Source organism: Nerophis ophidion, linkage group LG20, assembly GCF_033978795.1.
Source record: "Nerophis ophidion isolate RoL-2023_Sa linkage group LG20, RoL_Noph_v1.0, whole genome shotgun sequence".
In the NCBI taxonomy this organism is placed as follows: Eukaryota; Metazoa; Chordata; class Actinopteri; order Syngnathiformes; family Syngnathidae; genus Nerophis; species Nerophis ophidion.
In genome coordinates, this window is record NC_084630.1 from 39051343 (window position 1) to 39065152 (window position 13810).

Here is a 13810-nt window from a genome sequence, read left to right on the forward strand (position 1 = left end):
CACCTAAAAAGGGTATGGGGGAAAATAATGCATATTTTGTGTTTTTTTCCATTCTTTTTTCCTAATGTTGATCTAGAGATTTAAAACTTGAATAATAATGAAAATAGTAATACTGAATAATGACACATTTAAAAAAAAAATTTTTGCCAAAACCTTTTGGGGTCCCCGGGATCATAACTGAGTGGAGGCCTAAATGTATATTTTTTTTATACATGTATTGGTTTTTAAAATAAAAAATAGGAAAACAGCCCCCGCTTGCTTTGATTTTTCAGTGTGCGGCCCTCAGTGGAAAAAGTTTGGACACCCCTGGTGTAAAACAAAGCACATTGAAATCCTCTTCTCTGATTGGTCCGTGATATGAACGCCACCAATCACATCAGCGGATGAAGGCGGGGCTACAGTACTGTAGCCGGAAGTACGCGGGTACAGGAAGTACTTTGGAAAGTTTGAGCCTCTTTACGCAGCACATTCAGCAATAATTGCTTTAAATCGACGATAAAAGGGAGTATTTATTTTACTTTTTTACAAGTAAACCGTTTAACACTGTGCTTTGTATTTACCGACTATGTGTATATTTTGTTTACATGGCGAAGCAGCTAGCAAGCTAGCAGCCATTAGCTAGCATCATTGAAGTCACGTGATTTTAATAGTCAGCAAACAGTTTGGTGTTTGTGTGTCTAATTTAATTTTAAACCCCAGGCGTGTCCTTACTTGTGAAGGAGAGGACGAGGAGGTCGTTGTCCACGGCGGCTGCCAGCGCAAATGTGTCCAGCTTCCTTTGTGTCGACATCATACTTGAGTTGAGTGGCCCCCAAAGTCAGCTGAGTGGCCCCCAAAGTCAGTTGAGTGGCCCCCAGAGTCTTCATGCCTTGCTCCTGTGGGGATTGGAGACGATGGATTCGTCCCCTGGTGGTCGTCTTGTACATCCTGTTGCTGCTCGTCGTCCTGCCTCTGTGCGTCTGGGAACTGCAGAAGTCCGAGGTGAGTCCATCACCTGGGCGCGGTGCATGCTGGGGGTTTTATCTTCAAGTCCGAGGTGAGTCTTATCACCTGGGCGCGGTGCATGCTGGGGGTTATATATTCATGCAATACTGCGCAAAATGACTTGTTAAATAATCATTTGTAACCCCCAGCCACATATGTGTCCTTCAATAGTTGTTTGGGCCCCTGCTGATGTTTTTTAAGTTTGCCCCTAAGACAGATAAATGCAAGATAAACATTCACTATAATGCCAAAAATAATTGGCCACCTGCCTTGACTCACACATGAACTTAAAGTGCCATCCCATTCCTAACCCATAGGGCTCAATCAACATGATGTCAGTCCACCATTTTGCGGCTATTACAGCTTCAACTCTTCTGGGAAGGCTGTCCACAAGGTTGCGGAGTGTGTTAATGGGAATTTTCCACCATTCTGGTATCATTCAAAGTTAATTTTACCGGAATTAACTCCTGAAAAACAATTCCACACCATTATTCCTCCTCCACCAAATTTCACACTCGGTACAATGCAGTCCGGATTGTGCCGTTTTCCTGGCAACCTCCAAACCCAGACTGGTCCATCAGATTGCCAGATGGAAAAGTGTGATTCATCACTCCAGAGAAGGCATCTCCACTGCTCTAGAGTCCAGCGGCGACATGCTTTAGACCACTGCATCCCACGCTTTGCATTGGACTTGGTGATGTATGGCTTAGATGCAGCTGCTCAGCCATGGAAACCCATTCCATGAAGCTCTCTGCGTACTGTATGTGGGCTAATTGGAAGGTCACATGAAGTTTGGAGCTCTGTGGCAACTGACTGTGCATAAAGTATTTGCACTATGTGCTTCAGCATCCACTGACCCCTCTCTTTCAGTTTACATGGCCTACCACTTGGTGGCTGAGTTGCTGTTGTTCCCAAACTCTTCACTTTTCTTATGATAAAGCCGACAGTTGACTTTGGAATATTTAGGAGCGAGGAAATTGCATGACTGCATTTGTTGCTCAGGTCCACATCCTATGACAGTTGCACGCTGGAAATAACTGACAGCGGCCCATTCTTTCACAAATGTTTGTAGAAACAGTCTCCATGCCTAAGTGCTTGATTTTATACACCTGTGGTGATCAGTACACCTGATTCTCATCATATGGATGGGTGGCCAAATACTTTTGGCAATATAGCGTACAACAAAGGTGTCAAGGTTATTTGGTGACGAACCCCAAGATGCAGAGAAGGAGGCAGGCTTGGAGTGAGAAAACATAATTTTAATATAAAATACTAGAACAAAAACCAAACAAAGGATACAAACAAGAAGCACGCACGTGGGTGGATAAAACTAGGCTATGAACAAACAAAAACTGGAAGCAGGGAACAAAAAGCAGTAAGCTACTCAAAATGACCAAATCTAGCTTACCGCTAAACTGCAACGACACGTCAGGAACCACAATACAGAAGCGACATGCAATACAATGATCCAGCCCTGACTGGAGGAACCAAGCAGGTAAAATAGGAGCTGGCCGATTGACATCAGGTGTGACCAGATGCCAATCAGCCGCAGCTGAGTGAAAACAGGACACAGGGAGACAAACAGGAAGCTGAACCAAAATAAGAGCACTAGACAGGAACTAAGGACAGGAAATACTAAACACACAGAGGAGAAACTAAAACACAAACAAACTGTCAGTGGCAACTCTGACAAAAGGCGTGTATCAAGAAGAAGCACATCAATATCCTGGACTGACCAAGTGACGAGTCAGTCTCCAGACCTTAATCCCAAAGAAAATCTGAGACTTTGATTTGCCAAGCGACAGCCTCAAAACGTAGAGGTTATTCTGTCCCTCTCCATTAAAAACAACAGCACAAAAATAAATGATAAATGGGTTGTACTTGTATAGCGCTTTTCTACCTTCAAGGTACTCAAAGCGCTTTGACACTACTTCCACATTCACACACACATTCACACACTGATGGAGGGAGCTGCCATGCAAGGCGCTCTACAGCACTCATCAGGAGCAAGGGTGAAGTGTCTTGCTCAGGACACCACAGACGTGACGAGGTTGGTACTAGGTGGGGATTGAACCAGGGACCCTCAGGTTGCGCACGGCCACTCTGTTCATTTAAATCAGCAGGGTCTCAAATCACCCTCCACTGTACATTGTCTTATACTGAGATGATTTGGTTGTTACTTTTCTATGTCACAACAGGTGGGTACACACAACAAAGCCTGGTTCATCGCTGGCATATTTGTCTTCATGACCATCCCGATATCGTTGTGGGGCATCCTCCAACATCTGGTACACTACACTCAGCCTGAGCTCCAGAAACCCATTATTAGGTGAACACCTCAACACGCGCTGAATGTTATCTCCTGGAAATTATTTTGGATTAACATTTCTGTCATGTTGTGAATGGTCTGTAGAATTTTATGGATGGTGCCAATCTACAGTTTGGACAGTGTAAGTTTTTATTTTATTTACAAACAAAATGTGTTCATATGTGTACATACATACATATTCATTCAATGTGTTTTCTTTATTTTCATGACTATTTACATTGTAGATTGTCACAACAAAACTATGAATGAACACATGTGGAGTTACATGCTTAACAAAAAAAGGTGGAATAACTGAAAGCTATTTTTTCAATTCTAGTTTCTTCAAAATAGCCACCCTTTGCTCTGATTACTGCTTCGCACACTCTTGGCTTTCTCTTTATGAGCCTCAAACACACCTGTGAGGCGAAAACCATTTTAGGTGACTACCTCTTGAAGCCCATCCAGAGAATGCCAGGAGAGTGCAAAGGAGTAATCAGAGCAAAGGGTGGCTATTTTGAAGAAACTAGAATATAAAACATCCATCCATGTTCTAACGTTTGTCCCTTTTGGGATCGCGTTTTCAGTTATTTCACCTTTCTTTGTTAAGTACATAAGTCTGCTAACATTACCTGCACATTACTTTTACATTACCTGCTCTTTTTTTAATTCTAGTTTCTTCAAAATAGCCACCCTTTGCTCTGATTACTGCTTCACACACTCTTGGCTTTCTCTTTATGAGCCATAAGCACACCTGTGAGGCGAAAACCATTTCAGGTGACTACCTCTTGAAGCTCATGGAGAGAATGCCAAGAGTGTGCAAAGCAGTAATCAGAGCAAAGGGTGGCTATTTTGAAGAAACTAGAATATAAAACATCCATCCATGTTCTACCACTTGTCCCTTTTTGGGTCGCGTTTTCAGTTATTTCACCTTTCTTTGTTAAGTACATAAGTCTGCTAACATAACCTGCATTACCTGCACATTGCCTTTACATTACCTGCTACCTTTTTAATTCTAGTTTCTTCAAAATAGCCACCCTTTGCTCTGATTACTGCTCCACACATTCTTGGTTTTCTCTCTATGAGTTTCTAGCACACCTTTGAAGTGAAAATAATTTCAGGTGGCTACCTCTTGAAGCTCATGGAGAGAATGCCAAGAGTGTGCAAAGCAGTAATCAGAGCAAAGGGTGGCTATTTTGAAGAAACTAGAATATAAAACATTCATCCATGTTCTACCACTTGTCCGTTTTGGGGTCGCGTTTTCAGTTATTTCACCTTTCTTTGTTAAGTACATAATTCCACGTTTTCATTCATAGTTTTGATGTAACAATCTACAATGTAAATAGTCATGAAAATAAAGAAAAACACATTGAATGAGAAGGCGTGTCCAAACTTTTGGCCTGTACTGTACATACAGCACATATACATATGCATGTATGTATATATATATATATTATGTATACATATATTTGGTCCTATATTTACACTTATTTTTTTAAATAAAATGTAGTGGATTGCGCTGAAATATCCCAGCATTGCCATTTACGTGGACACGTGCAGAGAGTGCTACGAGGCCTACGTCATCTACAACTTCCTGACCTTCCTGCTCAACTACCTGGAGAATCAGTACCCCAGCCTGGTGATGATGCTGGAGGTCCAGGAGCAGCAGAAGCATCTTCCTCCTCTCTGCTGCTGCCCGCCCTGGCCCATGGGAGAGTGAGTGGGTTTTGTTTACATTCTTCTGTTGTCTTCATGTCCCTTCATTTCTGTCGCGGTTTTTTGATTGAATCACAGAACAGGAAACTGGCCGCTCTTTTTATGTCAGCGCCGATAATTGGTCGGTGTTTAAGTCGGTCTTAAGAACGGAGCGACCGATTAGGTGCACTTGAGGTGCTTACGACATTGCATTTAGCTTGTGTTCAATGAATGAATAACTTTGTGTTGGATGTTGGCACCACTTTTGTCATTTATTTCCCATCTCCTTTCCTTCAAAGGGTTTTACTTTTAAGGTGCAAGCTGGGAGTGCTGCAATACACCGTGGTTAGACCTGTCACCACTGTCATCGCTCTGTAAGTCGTTCCTCTTAAGTGTGTTTGACCAGAGTGAGTGTGTTGCATGCTTTTCCTAGTTAGTAGTACAGCTCGCAGATCTTTTTATTACATGAGCATTTTGACCCTTGAACACGCTTGTACGCTTCACTTCTCTCAATGTATGCATTTTGTTGCATTAAACCAGTTTCACTTTCAGTTTTGATCTTTTGAAAAATGACTGGCTGTGTTTGGTCGGCTTGTAGTTTATTTTACTGTCTGTGTACGAGTAATTCAGAGTGCGGACAGTCCGTCTCTGTAAAAGTCTTTTCCTCCCACTGTCGTATTTATAAAAAAATTAATAAATTAAAATCTCCTTTAGTTAAAAAAAAAAAGTTATTAAAGAAGTCCTGGCCAACAGGCAGCAAAAGATACAGTTACATAAAAATACACATGAAGAAAAACAGTTACAATTCAAAAAGGTCATCACAAGTGCTCTCAATCAGGACTTAAAAGCGTTCGAAGAAAGAAGTTTGGTAAAAAAAAAAATATCATTTTAAAGTGACTCAGGTTGTGGCTATTGATTATATTAATAATCAGTAATCTATTGATTAGTTTGTTCCATTAATCGAGTAAATCGGATACAACACACTTTACAGCCTCAAAGCGTGTTTTAGGGTAAATAAATCATTTTCTACTTGCTGTAACCTTCATTATCTTCCATTTACCTTATTTTACTTTTGATCTCCCTTTGCTTTCTAATGACCTTCTTGTACCTTCTAGGTACCTGATTTTAGCTTTTATTTACCTTCTGTCAGCTTCTATTTATCTCCCTTTGGCTTCGAATGACCTTCTTTTACCTTCTATGTACCTGATTTTACCTTTTATTTATCTTCTATCAGCTTCTATTTATCTCCCTTTGCCTTGTAATGACATTCTTTTACTTTCCATGTACCTGATTTTACCTTTTATTTATCTTCAATCAGCTTCTATTTATCTCCCTTTGGCTTCCATTTCTTTCTTTTTTTACCTTCTTTTACTCACCTTCTATTTAACTTGTTTACCTTCTTTCACCTGTTATTTACATTCTATTTAACTTGTTTACCTGCTTTTACCTTTTAGTCCTTCTTTTACCTCGTATTTGTATCTGCTGCTTTAATGTCTTTAATGTCGTCTGTGTTCTTCGATGTTTGATGTTTTCCTCTTACACACATGGAAGAGGGATGTGTACCATGGTTATGAGTTGTTTTATTTATTTGTTTTTTTCCCTTGGCCTCAGTCTGAATTGAATTGAATTATATTTCATATAGCGCTTTTTCTCTAGTGACTCAAAGCGCTTTACATAGTGAAACCCAATATCTAATGTTTACATTTAAACCAGTGTGGGTGGCACTGGGAGCAGGTGGGTAAAGTGTCTTGCCCAAGGACACAACGGCAATGACTAGGATGGCTGAAGCGGGTATCGAACCTGCAACCTTCAAGTTGCTGGCCCGGCCGCTCTACCAACCGAGCTATACCGTCTGCACCTCCTCTCCAGGGCCCAGTCAAAGACCGATTTTTTAAATTTTATTTTAATCTTCTATTTCCCCCCCCCCCCCCCCCTTTGTTTACCTGTATCTCATCTTTTTTGTAAGGGGCGCTGGAAGCCGGCAGACCCGTCAGCGATCCTGTTCTGTCTCCCTGTAATGTTTGTCTAAACTTGAATGGGATTGTGCTGAAAATATTTAACTTGTTTACCTTATTTCACCTTCAATTAACCTTTTGTTTTATTTAACCATCTATTTAACTTGTTTGACCTTTGTTTACCTTCTATTTACCTATTTTAACCTTTTGTCGACCTTTTAACATTTTACTTTTACCTTATTTACCTTCTTTTACCATCTTTTACTTTCTTTTATGAGGTCTGTATTGCATTAATTTGTGTTAGTTACTCTCCGTAAACGATGAATCAAAGCAACAGAATATAAAGCGAAGCTATTTTCTAAATGAAATAAATACGGTAATCAAATAATCGTCGCAGCCCTAAAAGTGATTTTAATTTCAGCTGCAATAACACTCCACCTCCCTCTTTTAATTACCATCGTACATTCCTTCCGAAGGAATATAAAAAGTACAAGCTATAAAAGCAGTGGTGTCCAATATGTTTGGACAATTGGCCAGCGACACATCCTAGTACAGTAATAAACTCTGAAGACAAATGTTTCCTTGTCCAGTCATATAAACCTTCATCTTGCCCCCACCAACCTACATGCCACCCCTGTTGATTTTAAAATCCTGTCCTCGTGGCCCCAATATTGTCTCTTAAAGGCCTACTGAAAGCCACTACTAGCGACCACGCAGTCTGATAGTTTATATATCAATGATGAAATATTAACATTGCAACACATGCCAATACGGCCGCTTTAGTTTACTAAATTGCAATTTTAAATTTCCCGCAAAGTATCCTGTTGAAAACGTCGCGGAATGATGACACCTGCATTTGACGTCACCGGTTGTAGCGGACATTATTTTCTAGCCCGATCCAAGCTATAAGTAGTCTGCTTTAATCGCATAATTCCACAGTATTCTGGACATCTGTATTGCTGAGACTTTTGCAATTTGTTCAATTAATAATGGAGAAGTCAAAGTAGAAAGATGGAGGTGGGAAGCATTTAGCTTTTAGCCACACAAACACAGCCGGTGTTTCCTTGTTCAAAATTCCCAAAGATGAAGCTTTACTATGGATCAGAGCGGTCAAGCGAACATGGATCCCGACTACATGTTAACCGGCAGTTTTCGGTGAGTAAATTATGGCAATAAGTCGCCTCTTACCGGAGACATCAAGCGGAGCTTCCGTCCTGCTGCAGCCGCCGTGACTTCCCTCAGAGACTCTGGCGTCAACACACCCTTGGCCACACCCCTCCGACTTTCAGGTACTATTTAATCTCATTAAAAGACTAGCAACACAATAGCAGATAAGGGATTTCCCAGAAATATCCTAGTAAATGTGTCTAAAAACATCTGAATCGCTCCCACTGCAATCGCCTTTTTTTTTCTAGTCCTTCACTCTAAATTTCCTCATCCACCGATCTTTCATCCTCGCTCAAATTAATGGGGAAATCGTCGCTTTCTCGGTCCGAATCGCTCTCGCTGCTGGTGGCCATGACTGTAAACAATGTTCAGATGTGAGGAGCTCCACAACCCGTGACGTCACGCGCACATCGTCTGCTACTTCCGGTACAGGCAAGGCTTTTTTATTAGCGACCAGAAGTTGCCAACTTTATCGTGGATGTTCTCTACTCAATCCTTTCAGCAAAAATATGGCAATATGGCGAAATGATGAAGTATGACACATAGAATGAACCTGCTATCCCCGTTTAAATAAGAACATCTCATTTCAGTAGGCCTTTAACAAGACGTAATAATAATAATTTCCAGGCGCTGTAGTCCCTTTTGTGAGGTACTGAACGACTCTGTTGCGTGACTCAAGTCCTGGTTTGTCTTTTTGTAGGATTTGCCAGCTGTGCGGCGTGTACGACGAAGGCAACTTTAGCTCTACTAACGCCTGGACGTACCTGGTTATTTTCAACAACATGTCGCAGCTGGTGAGTTAAAGTAGCAGTGTGTGTGTGTGTGTGTGTGTGTTATTGTGTAAATAGCAGCTGTCTTCTGTCCCTTCAGTTTGCCATGTACTGCCTGGTGCTGTTCTACAGGGCTCTGCGAGAGGAGCTGCGTCCCATCCAACCGGTGGGCAAATTCCTGTGTGTCAAAATGGTGGTCTTTGTCTCCTTCTGGTAAAATGCCGCTTTCTTTTCGCTTAAAAACCTAAATGGTACGATTAGGCTGAGAGCAAAATGAAACAAACATCACTTTTCCCACAGGCAAGCTGCGCTCATTGCTTTACTGGTCAAAGTGGGCGTCATCTCGGAGAAACGCACCTGGGACTGGCAGAGTGTCGAGGCGGTCGCTACGGGACTACAGGCAAGTGTCAGGACAACTACCCGGATATCGGTGCAAATCTGGATTAAAGTGCCATTAAAACCTCTAAAAAGCCTTTATTGGCCACATGCGTGGACAGCAAATTTTAGCTCTTATTTCAATCAATCAATCAATGTTTGTTTATATAGCCCTAAATCACAAGTGTCTCAAAGGGCTGCACAAGTCACAACGACATCCGCGGATCAGCGCCCACATAAGGGCAAGGAAAAACTCACAACCCAGTGGGACGTCCATGAGGATGACAATGAGAAACCTTGTAGAGGACCACAAATGTGGGTAACCCCCCCTCTAGGGCAGACCGGATGCAATGGACGTCGAGTGGGTCTAACATAATATTGTGAAACTCCAGTCCTTAGTTGCTCTAACATTATACTGATAGTTCAGTCCATAGTGGATCTAACGTAATATTGTGAGAGTCCAGTCCATAGTGGATCTAACATAATATTGTGAAAGTCCAGTCCTTACTTGCTCTAACATTATAGTGACAGTTCAGTCCATAGTGGATCTAACATAATATTGTGAAAGTCCAGTCCTTAGTTGCTCTAACATAATAGTGACAGTTCAGTCCATAGTGGATCTAACATAATAGTGTGAGAGTCCAGTCCATAGTGGATCTAACATAATAGTGACAGTTCAGTCCATAGTGGATCTAACATAATAGTGTGAGAGTCCAGTCCATAGTGGATCTAACATAATAGTGTGAGAGTCCAGTCCATAGTGGATCTAACATAATAGTGTGAGAGTCCAGTCCATAGTGGATCTAACAAAATAGTGTGAGTCCAGTCCATAGTGGATCTAACATAATAGTGAGAGAGTCCAGTCCATAGTGGATCTAACATAATAGTGAGAGAGTCCAGTCCATAGTGGATCTAACATAATAGTGAGAGAGTCCAGTCCATAGTGGATCTAACATTATAGTGAAAGTTTAGTCCATAATGGATCTAACATAATAGTGAAAGTCCAGTCCATAATGGATCTAACATAATAGTGTGAGAGTCCAGTCCATAGTGGATCTAACATAATAGTGTGAGAGTCCAGTCCGTAGTGGATCTAACATAATAGTGAGAGTGCAGTCCATAGTGGATCTAACATAATAGTGAGAGTCCAGTCCATAGTGGATCTAACATAATAGTGTGAGTCCAGTCCATAGTGGATCTAACATAATAGTGTGAGAGTCCAGTCCATAGTGGATCTAACAATATAGTGACAGTCCAGTCCATAGTGGATATAATAGTGACAGTCCAGTCCATAGTGGATCTAACATAATAGTAAGAGTCCAGTCCATAGTGGATCTAACATAATAGTGACAGTCCAGTCCATAGTGGGGCCAGCAGGAGACCATATTTCCAAAATTGTGTACACTGCTGAATTGGGGTCTTATGGCCACTTATGTGGACACTTATATTGCCATCTGGTGGTGTCAGAAGAGTATAACATACAATGGAATTTGGAAAACAAAAGTGTAAAAATGAGACTTAGAATGTCACTAAACATGAAGTACACGTTTGTGTACTTATGGACTAGGCACATCATGTCAAAAGATGATTCTTAGTTGTTATTCTAATTAAGGTCCAATAAGCCCAAATAGCACAGAGAAATAAATAAAAAAACATGTAAACAAACAGCTTGGGCCTTAAGAGGTTAATTTGTCCAGGTCTGTCTTAGGCACACGTAATAAATTGGAATGTTTTGGAGTTAAATTAACCACAACATTAGCGCCACATAAAACATGTCAAGACTGGTGCCACCTTTCAGAAAAAAAAAATATTCTAAAAACAGCTCAAAGCCTTTCCAGCTGTTGACTGATGTATAATATACATGTTTAAATCACTTTTACTGAATACAAATAGCTCCAAATATCAGTTATCTTTGACTGCTAGTAATCGGCATCGGTCCTGAAAAACCTGCACCTTGTGGAAGAAAGTGTACAACGTGGTTGTTCTCCTCACCCTTTCAGGACTTTGTCATATGCGTGGAGATGTTCTTGGCGGCCATCGCCCACCACTTCAGCTTCACCTACAAGCCTTACATCCAGGAGGCCGAGGAGGGCTCGTGCTTCGACTCCTTCATGGCCATGTGGGACATCTCAGACGTGCGGGCCGACATCTCGGAGCAGGTCCGCAATGTTGGTGCGTGACTCTTCATCTTGTGTTTCTTACCTTTTGAACTTCTCAGGCTGACGCACTTGGATATGGAAACTATTTACCCATTAATAAATCAACCCTGATGAGGATTATAGACAATGGAATTATAAACAGGACTATCTCAGAAAATTTGAATATTGTGATAAAGTCCTTTATTTTCTGTAATGCAACTAAAAACATAAACGTTTCCATATGAGTTGGGAAATTGTGTTAGATGTAAATATAAACAGAATACAATGATTTGCAAATCCTTTTCAACCCATATTCAGTTGAATATGCTACAAAGACAACATATTTGATGTTGAAACTCATAAAAAAAAAAATTGTTGTGCAAATAATCATATATTTAGAATTTGATGCCAGCAACACGTGACAAAGAAGTTGGGAAAGGTGGCAATAAATACTGATAAAGTTGAGGAATGCTCATCAAGCACTTATTTGGAACATCCCACAGGTGTGCAGGCTAATTGGGAACAGGTGGGTGCCATGATTGGGTATAAAAACAGCTTCCCAAAAAATGCTCAGTCTTTCACAAGAAAGGATGGGGCGAGGTACACCCCTTTGTCCACAACTGCGTGAGCAAATAGTCAAACTGTTTAAGAACAACCTTTCTCAAAGTGCAATTGCAAGAAATTTAGGGATTTCAACATCTACGCTCCATAATATCATCAAAAGGTTCAGAGAATCTGGAGAAATCACTCCACGTAAGCAACATGGCCGGAAACCAACATTGAATGACCGTGACCTTTGATCCCTCAGAGGGCACTGTATAAAAAACCAACATCAATCTCTAAAGGATATCACCACATGGCCTCAGGAACACTTCAGAAAACCACTGTCACTAAATACAGTTGGTCGCTACATCTGTAAGTCCAAGTTAAAACTCTACTATGCAAAGCGTAAGCCATTTATCAACAACATCCAAAAACGCCGCCGGCATCTCTGGGCCTGAGAACATCTAAGATGGACTGATGCAAAGTGGAAAAGTGTTCTATGGTCTGACGAGTCCACATTTCAAATTGTTTTTGGAAATATTCCATATTGTGTCATACAGACCAAAGGGAAAGCGAACCATCCAGACTGTTATTGACGCAAAGTTCAAAAGCCAGCATGTGTGATGGTATGGGGGTGCATTAGTGCCCAAGGCATGGGTAACTTACACATCTGTGAAGGCACCATTAATGCTGAAAGGTACATACAGGTTTTGGAACAACATATGCAGCCATCTAAGCGCCGTCTTTTTCATGGACGCCCCTGCTTATTTCAGCAAGACAATGCCAAGCCACATTCAGCACGTGTTACAACAGCGTGGCTTCGTAAAAAAAGAGTGCGGGTACTTTCCTGGCCCACCTGCAGTCCAGACCTGTCTCCCATGAAAAATGTGTGACGCATTATGAAGCGTAAAATACGACAGGGGAGACCCCGGATTGTTGAACGACTGAAGCTCTACATAAAACAAAAATGTGGAAGAATTCCACTTTCAAATCTTCAACAATTAGTTTCCTCAGTTCCCAAACGTTTATTGAGTGTTGTTATAAGAAAAGGTGATGTAACACAGTGGTGAACATGCCCTTTCCCAACTACTTTGGCACGTGTTGCAGCCATGAAATTCTAAGATTATGAGTTTGAACATCAAACATATTGTCTTTGTTGCATATTCAACTGAATATGGGTTGAAAAGGATTTGAAAATCATTGAATTCCGTTTATATTTAAATCTAACACAATTTCCCAGCTCATATGGAAAAGGGGTTTGTAGGTCACACACAGGCATCCTCCATAAAGGGATACACTCCTACCAGGAGGATAGTCATACTCGTTCGAGTGACCGCCGATGAGTTACAGCTATTAGAGAGCAGGAAAAAAGCCGCTTTTGACCGCCAAAAAACGTGAAAACAAATACTTTTTTGACTTCATTCACAGGCAGGACAGTCATGGGTCGCCCCAGGAGCTCTTATTTTGGCGAGGCGCAGAGCAACGGAGAGCGCTCGGGCCTCCTCTCCTCGTCGGCCTCTCAAGACGCCGTTGCGGAGGTGGCTTCCGATCCGGTGACGCCCAAGGGGAACTACCAGGGCATGGGGAGCACGCAGACGCCGCACTCTGTGTCGGCCCCCGCCGGGCTAAGCCACGCCCACTGGGACCAAGGAGACGAGGCTGAAGAACATGTCGCCCATAACGACGGAAGCAAAGAGCCGGAAGACGCAGACTTGATCGTTATCACTTAGCGTATGATGTCATCACTTCGCGTATGATGTCATGACTTGATGACACGCGTGGGCGGGACCCAGTGACGGAACTTGTTTGTTTCCAGGTCTCTTGCCAACAGCTGGAAGAATGTTCCTGAAGGCACGACTACACGCGTACCAGCCGCAG

At 41.8% G+C, this 13810-nt stretch overlaps 1 protein-coding gene across 1 annotated transcript in view; it reads left to right on the forward strand.

The window, feature by feature from the left end:
- Positions 1–406: 406 nt before the first annotated feature.
- LOC133539121 (transmembrane protein 184C-like) overlaps positions 407–13810 on the forward strand; it is a 15644-nt gene continuing 2240 nt past the window's right edge. Inside the window, exons 1-10 of the mRNA XM_061881210.1 lie at positions 407–981; positions 3183–3313; positions 3398–3434; positions 4800–5005; positions 5284–5358; positions 8807–8900; positions 8977–9089; positions 9177–9276; positions 11252–11423; positions 13361–13810. The exon at positions 13361–13810 is cut by the window's right edge and continues 2240 nt beyond it. Of these exons, the coding sequence (XP_061737194.1) occupies positions 865–981; positions 3183–3313; positions 3398–3434; positions 4800–5005; positions 5284–5358; positions 8807–8900; positions 8977–9089; positions 9177–9276; positions 11252–11423; positions 13361–13662 (1347 nt within the window). The 5' untranslated portion in view covers positions 407–864 and the 3' untranslated portion in view covers positions 13663–13810. The remainder of the gene's footprint in view (positions 982–3182; positions 3314–3397; positions 3435–4799; positions 5006–5283; positions 5359–8806; positions 8901–8976; positions 9090–9176; positions 9277–11251; positions 11424–13360) is intronic.